Source organism: Pteropus medius, unplaced genomic scaffold, assembly GCF_902729225.1.
Source record: "Pteropus medius unplaced genomic scaffold, Ma_sr-lr_union100, whole genome shotgun sequence".
Lineage (NCBI taxonomy): Eukaryota > Metazoa > Chordata > Mammalia > Chiroptera > Pteropodidae > Pteropus > Pteropus medius.
In genome coordinates, this window is record NW_024349225.1 from 11508383 (window position 1) to 11531215 (window position 22833).

At 35.6% G+C, this 22833-nt stretch overlaps 1 protein-coding gene across 4 annotated transcripts in view; it reads right to left on the minus strand.

Annotated features, from left to right (window-relative positions):
- RABGAP1L (RAB GTPase activating protein 1 like) overlaps positions 1–22833 on the minus strand; it is a 417651-nt gene that overhangs the window by 346994 nt on the left and 47824 nt on the right. For all 4 annotated transcript variants that reach the window (XM_039881422.1, XM_039881421.1, XM_039881423.1 and 1 more), the window contains 4 exons: positions 20035–20192; positions 18773–18883; positions 4646–4712; positions 910–1012 (listed from right to left, as the gene is read on the minus strand). In XM_039881422.1, coding sequence (XP_039737356.1) covers positions 910–1012; positions 4646–4712; positions 18773–18883; positions 20035–20192 — 439 coding nt within the window. The remainder of the gene's footprint in view (positions 1–909; positions 1013–4645; positions 4713–18772; positions 18884–20034; positions 20193–22833) is intronic.

The window sequence follows — 22833 nt, forward strand, 5'->3', positions numbered from 1 at the left end:
TGCATGTAATTTATGGGACTGGTAAAGACTCTCTTGAAGGAAATTTGAGAATAATTATCATTTTAATGTTCTTCATTAATATATTATATTTCCATATTGGTATTAACCAAAAGTCTACTGTGGGTATAAACTAAATAATGTAAGACTAAAATCAAAAAAACTGAAAATTTTATTTTTCAATTAAATTATTGGTTGAATGACAGGATTTAGTGTAAGATTATAACTCATGAGGTAAAACTTTAACATTAGTTTGAAGGCAGATGGTAGAGGGGCAAAATATACAGGCAATTAACAGATATCTAGATAAAGAATAAAAATAAAGTGGTAAAATGACAAATGTGAGTATTATACCATTTATAAATCCTGTTCAAAATTAGCCATGTGAAACAGAACGAAAAAGGAAACAGCTGGAAAAGGTGTCACAAATGATACCCTTAATACACATTCCTAAGACCTAAGAGCCCAAAGGTCGAAAGACTGGAACGAACAACTAATACGTGAAAAAAAAAAAGTAATCTATAATAGAATTTGTAAAAGTTAAAATACTTATCAAAGATATTCAAAATTTCAGAATTTGCTTTCATCATTTCTTTCATATACTTCCATCATTTCCCCCTCAAATAAAACAAGTCTATAATGACATATGAAAAACAAAGTACAAATACTGTCTACATAATCTAATAAAATTAATTCATGTATCTTTGCATGGCGGGGTTCCTTTGAATAGTGGGGGTTTTCTTCCATAGATGTATTATGTATGAAAATGAACTTGAAAATCTAAATAAAAATAACTCCATTAAGTTATTTTTTAAAAAATAACTTATTTAAAAAAAAAAATCTTGGCAAAACAACATTGTCCGTAATGTACAATTTTAAGCAAATAATAAAGGATCTTTTAAGAAAATTCACCTTTCGGGGTTTCTTCATTAAGTGCCATAAATATTGGCGCATTGGGGTTCCATATGCCGGTGATAACATAAGCTCTCCCATCACAGCTCTTCCCCATGGACTCCTGTAAAGGTTCAGACAGGAATCTCTGAGAATGCACACAGCAAGAAAACCACCATCTCAAATACAAAGGTCTTACTGTAAGCAACACAATTTAGTCAACTTCGGATTTACAATTTAAAAGGGCATTACTTTTCTTGGTTCATTTTTTTTTTTTACCTTATTAAAGCATTTATTTAAATATTAAATTCTCCTACAGCTTTTCTTCGAGCAGTTTGCTTAGAGACACATACCCCTAGGATAAAAGAGGAATATTCTTATATGCTAAATCACGAAAATATGATGTCGCTATGAAGTTATAACTTAATTTGATTTTAGGCTGTGTCAAAATCTTATACATACGATATATGCAATTTCTATGAAAACTATACTATAGATCTCACTGAAGACAGTTAAACTGAATTAATAGCTAATCACAAGAAAAGAAGATAGTATTTTTCTTCTAATGTTCTAATTTTTAACATATTCTTAAAATATTACTTTGTCACAATTAATTCCTTTAAAGTTAATTCTTTTCATATATATATATGCATATATATATACACATATATATATGTCTCAGATACTTGAACACTTTCTTACAATCATAAATCAATATTGGGAGACAAATATTGGTTTTAAATTAACAGCAAAACTTATTAACTATCTCCCTCTACCCTTATACTTACTCCCTCCTTACTCCCTTCTCTCCTTTGCCCCTTCCTCTTCATTTCCTCCCCTCTTAAAGACTTTTACGAAGCCAGCTCCTGACTCTAACTAATGAAGCCAGCGACTGCTATAGTGAAAGCAAGGCCACACACATGTGTGTGTGTGTATGCGCGCGTGCATGCGTGTGCTGGGAGTAGAGGGAGGTTAGAGGTTGTCTCATGGGAGAACAGTGCACTGAATACCAACATGTGCACACGCAAAAAGGAATAGTATCCACAGTACTTTCTGTACCAGTTTCCTCATGCTATGAATACAGAGCACTCAAAGGGTACAACTAAAGGAAAACACCTTTTGTTCAGTATGACCCCCACACACAGATGCTTCCCTGAATCCCTATAAAACTCAGTCATTTGGTGACTGCCATGTATATTTTTCTAGTGCACTGGTGATATTTCACTAATCAGACTGCAGAGCTTGTGTGCAAGGACCACATTCGATGAAATATAGTCAAGGTCATGTTAAAGGAAACCCATTTGGTACCTCTGACACTCATATATTCATATTCTCTCTCTCTCTCTCTCTCCCCACCTCTCCTCCTCTCCCCCTCCTCTCCTTCCCTCTCTCACTTGCCCCTATCCTCTCTCTCTACCCTCTAATAAGACCCCCATTCAGGGGAAAATAAAGGGCATTTAACCCCCAAAAAAACAATCCATCCGTGGACAAGAACTGCGCTATACCTGAGTCTAAGCAATGAGCCAAACCAATCAAATTCTTTCTTTCAATTAACGAATATCAAGAAAAGTGGGCATCTAAAAGTAGAGCTGAAAGGTTTTGGTCAGAAGTAGGCGATGATGGGCCACATATAAAATGAAGTTAGATATGCGAAGATAACAGAAATTATATGGTAGCGAAAAACATATGAAGAACACCGGATTGATTGTCAGGAAACTGCTAAAGGCTGAAAAATAAACAGGTAAATTTTAAAGGAATTTAAAAATCCTTTAAATAATCAAAGGCAAATATTGGGAGGTAGGGAGGGAGGAAAAAGCAGAGAGAGTAGGGAAGACAGAGAGAAAGGGCAGAGAGGAAGAGAAAAAGGCAAGGAGAGGGAGAAAGGGGGAGAGAGAAGTAAAGAAAATGGCAAAAAGAGACTTTTCAAAGTTCTCAAACTCTCCGAAGTTTGTTAGAATAAAGTGTAAGAAGGTGAAATTTGTTTTCAAAAGTGTTCACATATTTGGACATGTGACAGAAGCAGCAGAAGTAATAACATCTTGCCCCAGGGGGCATAAATCTGACAAATTAGGCAAAGTTATAAGGACTCTGATACCAGGTGATTACAGAGAAATAACTGTAATAACCAGAACTGTCCGCTAGTCTTCATTCTGCAGTGATAGCTCTTTTGTATTAGGTGTAGTCTAGCTGAAGCCCCATAACCATGCATGGAGATAGCATGAAGGTTAACAGCACTGGGTAATAACAAATCACAACTGTCGAGAACTCCAGAAACAAACCCTCCCACTTGGCCAACTGTTTGTTGTACAGATCAGTCCACTTCTCTTCCAGGAGCTTCAGTGCTGACAAGCCCTTTGATTTCAATCTGAACCCTTCAAGGTGCATGACCACGCTGCAAATAAGAGGCCTCAGAAGTTCGTGCCAGGTCTGTAATTCTATACTCTGAACTGAGGTTTCATGGAAAGATCTCTGCTAGTGATTCATCTTAATCTTTTAAACTCTGAAAGACCATGACTAGTTAGGACCTAGGAGTTTTAAGCGTCAAATGTCCCTGAACGACCTTCTCATGGCTCCGCAACACTATGGCCTGCCTTAGGTAGAACCACTGGCATTACTGGCATGTTGTAAAGAGGGAAGGAAGAGAGATGAGGCAACAACAGCTCATTTGTTTTCACACTGCACGTAACTGGTTGTCCTGACTCACTTATCCACGCAGTGCTTCCTCTGCATTTCGGTGGCTCACTGTGCCAGCTCTAGGAAAACACTTACTCCACTGCTGTAGTTACACACTTAGAGGGTGTATTTCCATCACAAGGCTACGAACCCACAGGTGAGAGGAGCAATGTTTTACCCTATCTACAAGCCCAGCAGTTCACACAAAGCTTGGCACACAACCAGGACCTCAAAAAGGATGCACGAACCATTCTAATACCACTAGGAAATCAATGTGATGTTTAACATGAAATAACTCAAAGAAAAAGTTGATATAATTGGTGATGCTTAACTGATATTTATAAAACACAGCTGAAAGGAAGTAAATATGTAGTACTTGTTATCATTAAATATAAAAACCATAGTTAAGTAACTAAAAAACTTTATACTTACTCTACTATTTCCTATATCATCTCTAAATCACAAAGTAAACATCTTCATTGACTTCAATATTAGAAGTCTTTCTGTTCAAAAGTTAACGTGGTTTGCTATTTTTACAGCAAATACCAACTCTTAAATATATATGAACCTTTAAGGGCATTCCTGAAATAAATACCACTCCTCCAGAAATATACTTTGCTAATGACATAATCAAGGAGAAGAAATTTAGAAAGGGAAATGCTTTACAGAAAACAAAAGCATCCATCGCAGTATTTAAATTAATAACAGTGCAGTAAAATAGATAAAAGACACCATATTCACTCTGGATATGCCTGTTATAATCATGCACTTGTTATTTTGGGCTCAAAGAAGACATCTTCCTAAGAAGCCAAACAGATGAATTGATGGACACTGTCATAACGCTATCCTTTTATTTGCTTGCAATTTGCATATAATTGTTGGCCGAAAATTTTCTTAAATCTCTCCCTCGTAAGTAATTTTAAGTTTAGGTTTCCAAATTTAATTATTACTATTATACAACTGAAAGTTGTATAGTAATAGAAACAATTTTGACAATATGACAAAACTTTAAAATAGAAAATAACTTTAAAAATACAAAATAACTATCATCTAATCTTGATTAAAGTGTTAAGATTATCATTACCATATCCAGTAAATGCATGTCACTGTTCTTCACGTTTCGACCTGGGCTTAATAACATTCCAAAACATCTGAAAATATTGGGGGGAGAAAAAGAAGAAATAAGGTATCAAGAATACACAGAAGCCCAGTGAGAAAAAAAGACTTTTTTATAATAACTATACAATCTGAGCTCTGTACTTACAAACAGCTTTAGTTTTTTAGAGAAATACAATAAGAACTCATTAAGATACATAATAAAATCACAAAGAAATAAGTTATATACATTCTCAGATCTTTACTTTTGCATGTAAAGATTAGCAATGATCAGAAACTGTGATAAAAAATGGCCACAAACCAGTTGGTTGAAACAGAATACAGTAGTGAGATCTGAATTAATTTCTAGGTAGAAATGAGATTTTATTTGCCTTAGTTGTTCCAAACATATAGGTCAAAATCAACTAACCCAGTTAAATTAAAAAGGAGATTAAAAAAAATAAGAATAAGACACTGTGCTTCTTTACATCAAGCTAAATTAACAGAGAAAACTGCCCTGGGCCTCCACAGTCATGTTCACCAAGTAGCCTATTAATATTATGTCCTCAGTTTGAAAAAAAAGTTACATGAAACACACTATAAATGTGCTATTACGTTATTAAAAATATTATCCAACATACAATATACTATTAACCATTTACTTGATTCTGTGCTTCCTGATGCCAGAGAAGCTTTAGGAATCCCATTGACTTTACCACTTCATTCACAAAAGATTCGGAGCTTATGGCTCCAAATTCAGCTAGATCTAATATTTTTATATCTGTTGGGATATTATTGTTAATTCTGCCTTATAGATAAGAAAAGTAAAGTCCAAAGAAGTTAAACAATGTACTCAAATTCATATGGCTATTAAACAGGTCTTGTAACTCGAGAGGCAATGTGATCTGCACACAGTATCCCTCTGCCAATAAGGCACACTGACACTTACTAGAGTGTTTTTTTCTTACTAGAGTGTTTTTATTGCAGCTTTCCAAAGTTTAAAATATGTTATAGAGCATTTTACAAAAGGAGTAAAGAATATAAATCAATTAAATGTAAGATTTTTCAAATTTCAAAATAGTGACAGGCATTGTTTTCCAAAAGTTTACTTTTCCAGTAGCATTGGCTTTTTCATCCATGAAAAGGTGATTTGTCCTATTCAAACATGAGCTCAGCAAGCAGTAAAACAATATATACTTTCTGTGAGTACTGAGGACACTTCACTCAAGGTTCCCTTTTTGGCACCCAAAAACAATCAAGTATAGAAAGAATCAACATAGTTAAAATGACCTTATTACCTAAATCATTACACAGATTAAAATGCAATCCCCAACAAAATCTCACCAGCATTTTTTAAAGAAATAGAACAAAAAATCATCAGATATGTATGAAAGCACAAAAGACCCCGAATTGCCAGAGCCATCCTGAGAAAAAAGAACAAAGCTGGAGGCATCACTCTGCCCAACTTCAAATTATACTACAAAGTGATAATAATCAAAACGGCATGGCATCGGCAAAAAAACAGACACACAGACCAGTGGAACAGAATCAAGAGTTCAGAAGTAAATCCATATTTAGACGGGCAAATAATTTCGACTAAAGAGCCAAAAACATACAGTGGAGAAAGGAAAGCATCTTCAATAAATGGTGCTAATAAAACTGGAAAGCCACCTGCAAAAGAATGAAACTAGGCTGTTGTCTATCACCAAACACCGAAATTAACTCAAAATGTTAAGGACCTGATCATAAGACCTGAAACAAAAATTGCATAGAAGAAAACATAGAAACTAAACTCATGGACCTTGGCCTTAAAGAGAATTTTATGAATTTGACCTCAAAAGCAAGGGAAGTAAAAGCAAAAATAAATGAATGGGACTACATCAACTAAAAAGCTTCCACACAGCAAAGAAACCATCAACAAGGTAAAGAGACAACCTTCTGAATGGGAAATATATTTGCAAGCAATGCCTCTGATAAGAACCTAATATCCAAAATATACAAAGAACTCATACAACTCAGTAACAACAACAATAACAACAACAAAACAACAATCCAATCAAAAAATGGGCAGAAGACCTGAACAGACACTTCTCCCTAGAGGACACACAAATGGCCAACAAATATTTGAAGAGATGCTCAACATTGCTAGCTATTAGAGAAATGCAAATCAAAACCACAATGAGATACCATCTCACACCTGTTAGAATAGCTGTTATCAATAGGACAAGAAATAATGTTGGAGAGGATGCAGAGAAAAAGGAACCCTCACACACTGCTGGTGGGACTGCAGATTGGTATAGCCAATATGGACAACAGTATGGAGGTTCCTCAAAAACTAAGAATTGATCTACCATATGATCCGGCAATCCCTCTACTGGGTATTTACCCCAAAGATTTGAAAATTCATATCCAAAAAGATATTTGCACACCGATGTTCACAGCAGCATTATTCACGGTGGCCAAGACATGGAAGCAACCGAAGTGTCCTACGATAGATAACTGGATCAAGAAGCTGTGGTACATATATACAATGGAATATGACTCAGCCATAAAAAGATGAAATACTGCCATTTGCAACAACATGGAGAGACCTTGAGATAACCATGCCAAGCGAAATAAGCCAGACAGAAAAAGTTGAAAACCATATGATATCACTTATATGTGGGATATAAACCTAAAAGCAACAAACTAACAGGACAAACACAGAGACTCATGGACATGGACAATAGACTAGTGGTTACCAGAGGGCAGGGGGGAGGGGGGAGGTAGGTGGGGTAAAAGGAGTTAAATATGTGGTGACAGAAAGAAATCTAACCATGGGCGGTGAACACACAGTGCAATATACATGCCTTACTGTTTAATTGTACACCTGAAACTTACTGGATTTTGTTAACCAATGTCACCATAATAAAAATAAATTGAATAAATAAACAAACAAAGAAGTATACATAGCAAAGATAAAACTGATAAGCTCTGAGGATAACTTTCCCAACAATTATTATATCACTGAACAAAATATAATCTACTACAACAGAGAAAATTGTACTCTAATAGTCATAATTTTAATGTTTACTTTACACTATTTTATCTTTCTCCTATGAACTCCTATAATAAACACAGCATAAACTGTTAATTAATCATGCACTTCGTTGTACTATTTCTTCTACTAATGCCTTAAATTCTTGATAAGCAAGAATAAGAGTTAATTCTTTTTCAGATATAAAAGGTGATCCCCCAACTAAAAAGTCAAGTCAATGAGGACAGAAAATTTGTCTCGCACTCCCTATATAGTAGTTCCCCCTTATCCACAGGAGATTCATTCCAAGAGCCCCAGTGTGCCTGAAACCGCAGATAGTACCAAATCCTATATATACTATGTTTTTTTCCTATACATACATAGCTTTTCACTTAAAGAAAGCACTTTACAGCTTCTCTTTGGCATATCCGAATTGCCAGCATCACTACTCTTGTGCTTGGGGGCCATTATTAAGTAAAATAGTTGCTTGAACACAAGCACTGCGATACCCCAACAGCCAATAACTCAGACAGCTACTAACTAACAGGCGGGGAGTGTATATAGCCTGATTTCATCACGTTACTCAGAACATGCAATTTAAAACTTATAAACTGTTTATTTCTGGACTTTTCCATTTAATATTTTCAGACCACGGCTGACCACAGGTAACTGAAACCATGGAAAGTGAAACCATCGATAAGTGGGAACTATAGAATACTTTGCTTGAGCTTTCATCAATCATGGATTTTTTAAAAAACTATTTCCTATATTATAGTTTTTTAAGTTATAAAACTGGTATATACTTATTGTAAAAGTTAATAAATACCAAAGTATATAGGAAAAAATTAATTCTCCCTTCTCTCTCTACTTCAGCCCCCTCAGAAACCAATGCCAACAGTTTAGTAAGCATCCTCTCTATCTTTCTTTTTGCTCTTTTGAAAAAGGAACCCTTATACACTGCTGATGGGACTATAAACTGGAACAGCCACTATGGAAAACAATATGGAGGTTCCTTAAAAAATTAAGAATAGAATTACCATATTACCCAGCAATGTCTCTTCTGGGTATCTTCTATCCAAAAAATTTGGAAACATTTATTTGTAAAGATATATGCACCCCGATGTTCACTGCAGCGTTATTCACAGTGGCCGAGACATGGAAACAATCAAAATGTCCTTCAATAGATGACTGGATAAAGATGTGATAAAGAAGATGCGGTACATATATACAAGTAAATATTACTCAGCCACAAGAAAAGACAAAATTCTGCCATTTGTGACAATATGAATGGATCTTGAGATTATCATGCTAGCGAAATAAGTCAGACGGAAAAGGTTGAGAACCATATGATTTCACTCATATGTGGGATATAAAACTAAAAGCAACAAATGAACAAAACAAACAAATCGAAACTCATAGACACAGACAACAGTTTAGTGGTTACCAGAGGGAAAGGGGGGAGGGGACAGGTAGATAAGGGTAAAGGGGGGTCAAATATAAGGTGACAGAAGATTTGACTTTGGGTGGTGAACACAGAGGGCAACATATAGATCATGTATTATTAAACTGTACACTTGTTACCTGTATAATTTTATTAAATAATGTCACCCCGATAAATTTAACTTAAAAAAATAATAAATTTAAACTCTTACATTATTTTGTTTGTCTAACACTTGCCAGTAAACGGCAAATGGGTATAATTTTATATTTTCTTAATATTCCTATGTTTTTTCTATCAAGCTATATTAGTCATTTCCAAAATTATACTTCATTAAAGCACATCAAGTTTCCTATGGGGATAAGCAAGGTCTATTAGGAATAACATGTCAGTAATTAGATAGATATTATTAGTGCCACAAACAGCTAATGCAAATATTAAGTGTTTCATTGGGGAATTCAAAGCATTCGACCTTCTCTTATTAACTCTATAAATAATGTAGAAGCAAATTGCTATCACGCCTATTTTCTCAAAGAGCTTAAAGTCTAGCAGGGGAGGAAAATGAGTAAACAAGCAATTACAACCTGACATGGTAAGTTCTCTGATAGCTCTAAGTGAAAAACGTTAACAAAGCAAAAAGGAAACACGCCCAACATTATTTATAAAATAATAAACAGTGGACCTGCCCAAAATTCGAAATCAAACCTCCTGAGAATGAGATGGTGATACTATTATATTAATAATTATTATTATATTAATTATAGCAGCTACAGTTCATCGAATGCCTTAACTTTAAGTCAGACATTACTATATTGTTACATTTATATTTCAAAACAACCTTCAAATAACATAATAATAAAACTGGTTTTCAGAAAGTACAGGTGCTTTGTCCAAACCACACACCTGTTAAGGTATAACACTGTCTATGACTCCAAAACTGCGTGGTCTTGTACACACCACACTCTGGCCACCTCCCAAGCACAGTGGTAGAAAAGAGAATAAATTCCCTGTATGATCCTGGTTGAGGAAGGGAAAAGAACAAGATCTTGGACAAGCAGAGGTCAAGAAACCAAGAAGCTAGATTAATAGAAAAATCATCTACACAGATATTGAAACTGTCCAAAATTAAGATAAGCCTAATAATTGGAGAGTAACAGTGAGCCGGGAGCTAAAATTTTCAAAGAATAATGGGAACCCCAAGGATATGTAGATAACTACGATGACAGAGGTGAGCAGATGGTAAAATCTGAAAGCATAAACTTTGAAGCTGGGAGTTTTTGTGAATGGAAAAGAAACAACAGTCTGGAGAACTAAAGGCAGGCGCAAAAAATACTTACACACCTCCGGGCAGAGGTACAAGGAGTGGGAAACCATTTGCAACAACATGGATGGACCTTGAAGACTTTATGCTAAGTGAAGTAAGTCAGACAGAGAAAAAACACTGTATGATATCACTTATAAGTGGAATCTAAAAAAGTCAAACTCATCAAAACAGAGAGCAAAATGGCGGTCACGAGGGGCTGCGAGGTCTGGGAATGGCGGTCACCCGCCCCAAACCCAAGACTCCAGATGCCAGTCAAGATCCAGCCTGACCAGCAGACCATTCGGAAGAGCAGTTTCCGGCCTGCTGTGTTAACTCTTTTCTCACAGCCTTATTTTGATATTTACATTTCAAGTAAAGAAACCTTAAATACAAAACAATATCATCTGTATATAAAATCATAGAGATTCCTCAGAAGCTCAATTTCATTTAAACCAGTTGAACGAAGTAATATATAGCTTTGATCAGTTATCAAAAGAATAACTATTTCCTATAGTGAAATAAACAATTTAGCCAGATAGACCTTAAAGAAAATAGGTGAATAACAATCAGAAAAATGACATGAGAATAAAAAAGATAATTACTTATGAAAACATAGTGAAAGTAGAAAAAATCAAATATTTTAAGCACAAATACAAAATTTCACATGTAATACTTTTATATAACTTTTGTTAGTCACCTAACGTCATACTAACTAAAAATAACATTTTATAAAGTTCTTCCTCCCTCTTTCCTTCAAACGAACCAACGTTCTTTAAAAAAAAAACTATATAGCTGCTGCCGTTATACGTAAGAACAAAACAGTAATATCTAACAACGTTTACCAGTGATATGAAATATTTACAGTTGGCCCTCTGTAGCTGTGGGTTCCACATCTGTGGATTCAACCAACTATGGCTCAAAAATATTGAGAAAAAGTGTTGCTTACACATACCATATAGTTAGGCCTATGATGGTTGCATCTGTACTGAACAAGTACAGACTTTTCTTGCTTGTCATTACTTCCTACACAATATAGTATAACAACTATCTGGATAGCATTTACTTCGTATTAGGTATTATAAGTAATGTAGAGATGATTTAAAGTACATGGAAGGATGTGCGTAGGTCATATGCAAATACTACACCATTTTGTATAAGGGACTTGAGCATCCTTAAATTTTGGTATCCATGGGGGGCCTGGAACCAATCCTCTACAGATACCGAGGGACAACTGTATAGCATATTATATAGGTACTTAATACTTCCCGCCACCCCTCCTCACAAAAAGTCATACAAAACCGTCAGATGGAAAGGCTTTAGGAAGAATAGCAAGAAGCCCTGGATTCAAATCCTCATGTTGCCTTTTATTAGCGATGTTTCTTAGCAAGGCAAAAATAACATGCTTCCCCCCCAAAAAAAAAATGTAAATAAAAAGATAATTTACTTTGCAGGGTTTCTTGCTTTGGTATGAAAAGACTATGCACAAAACGCTTGGGATGGATATGGACATGTGGCAGAAGTCACTGAGTAGTAGCCATTATCCTTGCCATTACCACGATAGTTAGAAGACTGTCATCTAAAAGAGTAAAATAACCAGTTGGGTTTTTTCCCCAGAAATGTATCAGAAACTTTATCTGTGGGATTAGTTAATTTCATTAGATACTGCCCATCAAGGTCCAATTAGAAGAGAGAACACACAGTAATGTGAACAGGGAACGTCTACTATAAAGAATTACACATGCAATAGGAGAGTAACTCTAAAGAGAATTCTAAAGACTATCCCAGGCTAAGGGACACTGCCCCGAGGACAGCAAACTCTGACGGAGGGTCCTCTTCCTAAAGCTGGTGTCGGACCTCACGGGAAAGGATATAGGTGAAGCCCAAATGTGACAAAGAAGTTTAGTGGACACCCCAGGCAAAGTTGGGCCACCGGCACAAAGGAACCAACCGCCTAGGTGCAGGCAGCAAGCTGGGGGAGCGGCGGCGGGAGGCGGGGTGGGGGTGGCGCAAACTGCGAAAATCAGGACTTCCAAGCCAGCTCACTGGGGAGACAGGGGTGTGGTCTGGAGCCCATAGTGTTCGTGCCTGGAGGGCCACAGGAAGATCTCCATGAGCCAGAACGAGGACTCTGAGCCCAAAGAGGGAGAGAGCGCACACTGGGTGCAGAGCTAGAACACAGCACACGATTCTGATGTCCCAGAATCTCGTAGCAAGAACAAGAAACAACAATGACAGCAGAACCAGGAAGAGAAGTCCCTTCCTCCAGCAGTATCGCTCCAGCACCCTCTACTGGCACAATTTAACACTGTGCTTGCTTGCAAAGAGGAAATGTGCAAAGCTCCACTTACGCGAATCGAGTAAGAGGGTAGATTTGGAACCAAGAAGCAATAAATTGAAAACTGGCATAAGACATATTATTAAAATACCCCATCTCTTCTAATTATTTAACAGCCATGTTAGAAATCACAATTTCCTAAACCAATAAATAAGAAATTACTTTCTTAATGTAAATTGGTTCAGCCACTATGGAAAACAAAATTAAAAACAGATCTACCACGTAATCCAGCAATTCCACTTCTGGGTATATACTCAAAGGAAATGGAAACGGTAGCAAAGAGATATGAGATATATGCATTCCCCATCTTTACTGCAGCATCATTCACAACAGCCAAGATACAGAAACAACCTAAGCGCCCACCAACAGATGAATGCATAAAGACGCGTGTGCCTCTGCATGTGTGTGTGCACATACACACATACAACAGAATATTATTCAGCTGTGATAAAGAAGGAGATCCTGCCATTTGCAACAACATCAATGGACCTTGAAGACATTATGCTAAGTGAGGGAAGTCAGACAGAGAAATAAATACCGTATGGTATCACTTACAGGTGGAATCTAAAAAGTTGAACTCATCAAAACAGAGTAAAACGGCGGTCACGAGGGGCTGCGAGTGGGGGAACAGAAGAGATGGTGTTTAAGGGCCCAGACTTGCAACCAGCAGTAAGCAAGCAAGAGAATCTAACACACAGTAGAGTGACTAGAGACAACAGCACTGCTTTGCAATCAAACTCATTGAAAGACTAGATCTGAATTATTCCAATCACAAGAGAGAAGTAATTACGTGACATGACAGAGGTGCCAACTCTCACTACAGTGGCCATCGTGTTACAATGCAGAAATATACCAAATCAATATGTCACACACTTAAATTTACTCGGTTATATGTCAAATATATTTTGATTAAAAAAAAATTACTCCTACATTTGAACAACCTGGAACCTTCCTCAGCAAGGACTTGGCTGCCCCGATTGTCCATAACTATCCTGATTAATCACCTTTACGAAGTTAAGGGAAGATCTTTCTCCAGACACGTTATAGAAATGTACTTTGATTTACAAAGGAATTCAGAAAAAGCTTCCACAGAGACCCATAGGGGGCGCCAGTGTGAATTTCCCAGTCCGCATGGTGTACTACAGTTAGGTAAGGGCTTACCACTGGGGGAAGCTGGCTCAAGTGTACCTGGAGTACCTATACTGTTTTGTAACTTCCTGTGAGTTCATAGTTATTTCAAATTTGAAAATTCATTAAAAAATTAGCTCCAAGACATCTTAATATTTGATGCTGAAAAGATAACAGTATTACATACATAATTCTATTGTGCAACCTCCCTCTATTGGGTGCCAGCAGAAGCCAGCAATGACAGATCTTGAAAATTCTGTCCTAATTATAAATTCCAGTCTAAAGGCTGAGAGACAAATAGAAGCTTCCAGTTATTCACTCTCCAAAGCACCTAATATGTCAATAGCTCTTCATCAATTGCCACTTGAAATAACTATCAGAGAACGATGAAAGTATTTTTGTATAACCATACCCCGTTTTCCTAAAGGAAAGGAGAGTTATCTTTTTACTAACTTTCTCTCATTTTTAGGATGGAGAAGGATGATATTCATTATGAAAAATTATTAGGACATCTAAAAATCTTGATTTTGTTAAAAGATTCCAAAGACACACAGACTTACATAAGACAATAAAAGATGCAAATCAAACTAACATGTAGGCAACCTGAAGTCAGTGGCTTGAGCTGCTCTCTAAATAAAACTATAACTTGCTAAAGTGCAGGCAAAAAATAAGTGCTAGGTAAATTCAGTAAAAGCCTCTCAGAATGGTCTAACATCCAATCATCACAGCTCAAAAATAATAAACAGTTCAAACTCTACCATCTATCTACTTAAGTGATGCCAAATCATAAAAGAAAATTGTTTTATAAGAAGAAAAGAGCCCCAGATGACTCTTTTTCAGTTCTCCTTGGCTTGGAAACCGTTTCCTTAAGAAAATAACATAAGGAAAGGTACCTGCCAATAACTCATGCCAAAGCTATGGTACTTAACACTTGAATTTCTCATTATATGGTTTTTGCTACAAACGAACAAGCATGAACTAAGAACTGAATCGGAAATCTCCCATTAAAACAGGCACGTCTCTGAATCACTCTACAAATGACCAAATCGCCTTCTAGTAATGGCATATTATGTATTTTTTAATGTATATGTAATGACTGTATTCCCCAAAATTAGGATCAGATCAAAGAAACCCTTTCTTTCTGGCAGTGCTGGCCCACGTCACTCAGTCCAAACAGCGTGGTATGCTTATATCAATTCAATAACTGTCCTCCACTTCATTCTGGTTCACACGGCAAGCACCAGGGCGTATCCCTGAGAAAAGAGGGATTTGACAAACATAAAACCCTGAGCCAAAACTCTCTTCCCAACTAAACTTCCACGAGGCTTGAAATTAGAACTCGACTTCTTGTCAGGGAATTGTAAAGAGGCCCATTTTGAAATGTACATGATATTATTTGTCCTGAATCATTTTATTACAAAATAAGAAGTCATACTTGGCAAAAATCAACTTGTCAAAAAATTAGTACGGCAAAAAAGGAAAAATTTCGCTTTCACGTTTCGGGTATGAAGCATAGCCAACAATCAAAGTGAGTGCTATATAACAATGCTAGTAATAGTGTATTTTGAACACTAGATAACGCTTTAAAAATCCACTCTCAATTTAGTAGTATGCAAGAAAATCTTCTGTAATATTTCCACACATGGTGATACCGAAAGCCATGCAATGCCAGCTAGTCAGGGACGGAGACGGCTGCCGTGACTGCTTCGAAAATAGCAGAAGGGCTTGACCTGACCGGGTCTGTACACTCTGACATGTCAAATGAAGCCTCTCCATAGACAGGCTTAGGTCTTACTCTTCTCATGCCTTTCAAATTACAACCACCTTGCTTCCTCCTCTCAGCCGTTACTGTTGGTTTTCTCTTCTACAGATCACTCAGCTCTTCTCCCAGAGCATGGTGTCCCTGCGTATAAAGTCACTGGCAGCCACTTGGATGCCCCAACACCTGTATCTGCACTTTCAAATTCTGTTGGAAATACACCAAAGAATACCAATTTATTTATTCTCTAATTGGTTTGATTAATTTTAAGCTTAATGTAGAATCAAGATTTGATTGAGTACAGTCTTTGAGAGTATAAAATCAGAAATGAGACGGCTCTATCAGTTTCTGGCCAAGCGACCAAGGTTATTTAACTTCATTAAGCATCTGTTTCATCATTTGCAAAAATAGGTTAATAATTATGATACCTTCCCCACACATTCTCATGACAACTGAATTGTTCAATAGCCACCACGTAGTGAATGCTCGATAAATGTTGGCTGTTAATACTATTTTCTCTCTTATATCCAGTTCCTAAATAAAACTTAATATGGAAAGCAAAAGAACATTAGAAATTATCAAGATACGAGAACAGTTTTCACATATCCTCTAAACAAGTTAGAATTCTATCAGGTGCAATGTTCCATGAGTCCCTCTATATTACAATGAATTTAGTCAATGCTCAAACGTCATACAACTTTTACAAAATTTTTATTCGTTTATCCAACAAATTTTTTAAAAGAGACAGCAGAAAGTAAAAACGCATGTTCTGGTACCAGATGGACCCATTTAATTGTATGACCTTGGGCAAGTCATTTAACCTCTCCATGTCTCAGTTTCCTCAATTGTACAATAAAGATAATAGTTTCTACACCTCATAAGTAGTACACCTAGAATAGTGCTCAGCACAGACTAGGTGCTAAGTAAGAAGTAAGTAGCTAACTACAAAGCTCTGTGTTCCTAGCACTGTACTAGATGGTGAAGACTGGGACAAGGACATCGTAATTGCCTTCGTAAGGGTCAAGGCAGATCATCACGGTACAATCTGTCAAATATCTACATCTGCAGAACACTTGAACCCTTGAATGCACAGAAATGGATTCATTCGTGATAAAAATTAATATTTTAAAACCCCAAAATATTGAAAATTAGCATTTGGAGTGGGTTTCTTTCTACTTCTGTGTAGGCTGAAAAATTTACATAATGAAAGATTATTTTTTTAAATGATAAATCATTTTCTCTTCCAAAAGATAAGACAAAATTAGATAATCTGAAGGATTTTCTTTCAAACCACTGTCTTTATGCTACAAACTGTCAGCAGCGACGTTCACAGTGCTGAGTGTAAAGAATTCTCTTTACAAGATTGCCACCTACTGGAATACCTTAAATTCCACAATTTACATTTTATGATTTAAACATTAAATATCATGTATAACCAGCCCAATAAAAGGTAAGGGGCTCTTTTTCAAAAAAGATAAATCCAAACACTTGCAAAATATCCTGTATCACAAGAAATCCTGTCTGTATGTAGGCTGAGAAAGACCCATTAGCCTGAAGCAATCTCAGTCAATTTCAGTGTAAATGTTTACAAAGGTCATCTGACAGGATGTGTAAAAAAGGAAGCAAAGTAATTCAACATTGATTTGGTAATTATTGCAGAATATATGAACTCACAGTTGTTAGATGTTATCATCAAGATTAATCATTAAAATAAAAACAATATAGTAAATGGTTACATACGGAATGATTTTTAATTCACCTAATATTATGCAAAGGGGTACTTGGGGCTTAGGTTAAATTTGTAATGATAACAATATATACTGATTCAATAAGTGCTTTATCTCAACAAACTCAGGCAGAAGTTGAGATAATGTGCTTTGAAAAATGCCTTAAAATTATTCAAAAAGTGATTTAAGTGATGATGAAGACACTGGTGTTTGGGGGAAGATGATTGAAGAAAGTCCAAATAAAATTGTTTATATGAGTGGACAAAAGGCAACAATGCTAAATTATTTTTTGCGTAATATATTTAAAATGTATAGTGTAAGTGTTTAAGTTAACCAAAAAAATTATGATTGGGCATTTAACTGTTTCACCTGTGTTCATCAAGGTTCCACACTCAAGTAGATCAAACCAGGAGCTCTCATTGGGAAAAGGAAGGACAGCATCTAATCCACAAGCATAACATATGCCTCTATAGTAGAGGCATAACATACCACATAGTCATAAAACTCCAAGACTTCTAAGTAATTATTAAATGTCAAATTCCTCAACTCAACACCCAATACTTCTTTGTCTGTGTTACTACAGACTTGATAAATGGAAAGCTGCTTTTTGTTATGCCAGGAATAAAGCACTGGGGGTGTGTCATAAGCACATAGAGTTGAAGGGGCTCCCACTGGCAAATTCTGGGACCATTTGAGTACCCAAAACAATTCAACACGGTAGTGAATTATAATCTATTGTGGGGGGGCAGATGTGGAATTCAGGAGTCCATACCAATAATAAGTAGATAAGTAAATGAAAGAGAAGGGAGAGGCCTGGCTAACATCAGAAACCCAAGGATGAATGGTAAATCTAGAAAAAGTGCAGGAGATGGAAAATCGTCATTTACATTCATCATAGTAAAGATTGGATCAGACAAGAGTCATAAATGAATGCTCAAGAGAAGAGGGAATTTTGATGAGAAGCAGGATATTTTCATGGGTCTCCCCACAGATGGCTTACTAGTCACAAGAGAGGGGAGAAAAAGAAACTACAGTGGAGAAATCAGACATCCTGCCCAGGTGATCGAAACTAACACCACCTGCAAGGGACAGATGGGTCATCGAGCACCTCCAGATGTGATACACTGTGAAGGAAACAACACCAGCTATGCAGCAATAAACAGTCTGATAAACCCAATATGAGGGGATGTTATATTAAAAAGAGAGAAAAGGGTCTGCTTTTCAAAAATATCCGTGTCATACGAGGTGAGAAAGGCTGTAGAAATGTTTCCAGTTTAAATAAAGCTAAAGACATGTGGCAACAAAATGCACTATCTGAGCCTAGTGTGAAGCCTGAACTGAAAGGGGAAAATATTAACAATAACGGTGCCAGTACGAGTTTTTGGTAGCATTTAGGAGCAAGCTGCTTACCTTTCAATAGCCAATTCTTTGTTAGAAAGTTGCTGCACTGTAATCACAACCTTCTTCTCTATTCCTTGTTTTAATTTGAAATAAAATTTATCTCTATCCTTAGGCACAGGACTGAAATATGCAAAAAGAACAGAAATTATCAATCCAATAATTTAATAAGATAATCTAGTCCAAGATTAGAATGAGACATTATTTAAGCAACACTTTTATTCTTAAAATGTACTAAACTCTCATCCTGCCACAGAATAACTACAATTTTATTGTCAACAAAACCTAACCAAGGTCTTCAAATTTTAGTTTTTAAATTTAACAAATTTAGAAATATGATTTAATTATTTTTAAGACTGTCACATTTCTGGTTTAGCTGGTGGTGTGGTCGTGAGTTCCTTTAACACAGTGAAACCGAAGGCAAAGCAAAATGAGAAAAAGCTTGATAATTCTTAATACTTTTAAACATCTAAAATTTGAGATGACTGTGACATATCCAAGTAAATATAAATAAAAGATGGACAATGAAATATACATTGGGATGGTCTAGTCTAGGCTATTCTTAAGAATTATCATTAAAACAATAAATGTCTAAGATATAGGCTGTCTTATCTGAAGAAAAATTCCTTAAGTAACTTATTGGACCTAAGACTCAATTTTTGTATCTGCAAAAAAAAAAAAAAAACATAAAATACCTATCTAACAATTATTGTTAAAATTAAAAGCACAGATAAGGCACATTGGTGATCATTAGAGCATAAATGTATCCTATTATCTGCCTATTTTTTGAACTGGAGAAAAACATTCTAAATATAAAAGACAGAAATACTAAATGGTCAAACCACACAATATACTATTGGTAACCATTAAAAATGATTTTGATTAAGAACATCTTAATGGAAAAATTCTTATAAAGTTAAAAGAAAAAATTATATATGCATACAACTGTATAAAAATACCCCCTAGAAATAAACAAAGGGAATAAATTAAATATAAAAGTGATTGTAGCTGACAAGGCTATAGTTGCTTTTCATTCTACCCTTATTATTTTAATCAATTTTCTATAATAAATGTCATCATTTTTAAACATTAAGAAAATCATTTACATAAAATATCTGAAAGGCATGATAAAAGTGAAACATAATCATTTACCAAATATTTCCTCAGCATTTTAAAGCTTAATACCAACATTGTACACTTTCTGGAATCTTTATAGCAGCCAATATCATATTCTAAGAACAATATCAATTTTTATTCTTTCCAAATAATCTCACCTAAAGTTTCCTTTTCCATCATCTTCTTTTACCTCCAAGGAGACACTGAAGGTAAACACGTCACTGTCGGTGGTAGGGATAACTGGGTCTTTGACATCAGACACTTGTCTGGAAGAACGTTTGAATGCTGTACAGAAACTATATAAAATTCTGCTTACCTAAAAGAATAAAAATGGAAGTACCATTAGACAAAGGCTTTATCTGCATTCTGATACCCTTCTCTTCTCATTCTTGAATCTATAATTCTCATGATCACAGTTTTCTTTAGCAGATATAGTCTAAACATATATACATAGTCTATAATATATTATTTATAATTTATATTATAGTTTAAAATATACAGGGTACATATATAGTCGATCTGACATTTAAACACAGTAACAAAGAAATTTAAGTCCACAAAGGAACTCTATTTATTTATAAATGTTTCTAGGCCCCAGAATATATTAACCAATGATAATAGCAGTGAATGAATCCTAAAATAATTACTAGAATGAGGCTGCCATCTAAATCTTCCCAACGAACACACGCAAACAAGGTTTTAGCTCAAGTCGTCAAATTTCTCTTTTTCACTTCTCTCAGCTTCAGAGGACTAAATATACTGAGGCACAGAATAAAGCAAATACTGGTTTTAGCAATAACCAAACATGGTAGCATGATTTAAAGAGCTTCCAGTTCTGTTACGCAAAGTTGCTGTGATATAAATGTATTGCAGGGTTGCCAGAGTAACGCTAGAATGGTCTGATCTATCTTATTAGTATTAGGCCACCTTGGTTACAACTTTATTTAGATACATATATATGATATGTATTACATATCATATGTAATACATGATGTGTATTACATATCATATATATGTATCATATACTCATATATGTATCATATACATGTATTACACATCATATATGTAATACATGATGTGTATTACATATCATATATATGTATCATATACTCTTCCCTTAAAGTGGAGAAGTACTCTAAATCCCATTCTTCCAGAAGTTGCTTTCTTCCTTGGTTTCAAAAGAAGCATCATACCATCTCACTCTTGTAAGCCTGAAGCACAAAAAACCTTCCAAATCTCTCAGACCACCCATGGGTTGAACAAAGATAACAAGATGAAACAAGAAGGGTCTAACAAAGGTCATATTTAACAAAGGTCATACTTTCAAAACCTCCCACTGGGAGGAACAAATAAAGAGAATTCTCTGACCTTTAACAAATCCTTCACTTTAGATAAAGTGAATTCAAATTATGCACTGAATTATATGAGTGTAGGACAGCGATATTTTGTAATTTCCTTGAAACAAGAATGCTTTAATCAACAGTAAAATTTTTTAAAGTATAGAGTAGTTCCTCGTTTTTGTTTTTGTTGTATTTATATATTCTACCTTTTCTCATAGTCTATCACATTCAAAACCAAGTGTTCCTCAAACCTCCAACAACCATACTCATATATATTAACCAACAATTACCCTAAACTGCCTTTCCAATGCCAAATAGTGTCTTAAATCAAATAACTTACACACTTTAACCATATAAGAATGCTGTCTGCCAGTCTAAAGTTCAGCTTCAGCAACAGCATCATATTTCTATCACTGTGCTCACAAAAATTTTTAAATATTTTAATCTGTTATCCCATTATAATTTTATAAGTAAAAACAACAAAATCAGCAAATAATGGATATTAATAAGAACAGCAGTCCTCAAATCTTATACAATTAAGATTGATAAATTTACTCATTCATTCAACAAATGTTTTGAATGCTTTCTGTGAATTAAATATTATTCTAGGCGCTGTGTCACTAAGTCCTATACAGCAGTGAACATGGAGCTTACATCCAGCACATGTGAGCTGAATGTGCTTGAAGAGGGAATCATTAGCTAAGCCAGAAGCAGAAATGTTTAGCCTGAACTGGACACTTACAAGACTTAGCTCAATAATTTAAGTTTTATAGAGGAAAACGAAAACAAAGAACATGCTAGGAGTAAGTCACTGAAGAATATGCCTACAAAGTAAATGTAAATAGGGATTTTAAACTATTTTTAGTTCTTTGAGCACTCTCCACTTCCTAAGCACAAATAAAATGCGAAGTCTAATGTTTACTTTTTACACATTCAACTTCGGCATATTTTTAAGAAAACGTATGCGAAAAGAGGGGAATACTTGTACATAATTTTCTATCCACTCATAGAGTCGCACCTCAACCATAATTCCTTTTCATACTCTCCACATCTTCTTCTATCTCATGTTCTCTGGGTCAGGGCTATCAGCAAGCCTAACACATCAGACAACGCCAAAAAAGCCAAAGAACTTGGTAAATTCTAAAGCTGAGCTCAGGGACGTCTTTCTGTAAGGTTAAGAACACGGGACTGAGCCAGAGTGGCAGACATTGTTGGGGAGAAAAACGTCAGACTCCTCTTCTCTCCCCTTTTTGGGAGACGGTGCCTTTGCATCATCGCCAGCGATCGTACTGCATCTGGTCCTGCCGTGTCTTACAAGTTGCTACTTCCAACCAAAAGGTAAAAATCATTTGTGAATTCTAGAGTCTGTGAATAAAATGGAACGGTGATTCGTGGCTTGTTAAGGTAGAAAAGCTTCAGAAACAATGATTACCAATGTCTATAGTTACTGGAACGAATTGGGTAACCAATTACATCATGAAAAGAAAATTAAAAACACATAGCATGGCAAACATTTTCATACATGTCACACTATTACACACACACACACACACACACACACAAATAATCTACCAGAATAGGCATTTTCTTTGCAGAAGGCAAAGGTTTATTGACAAA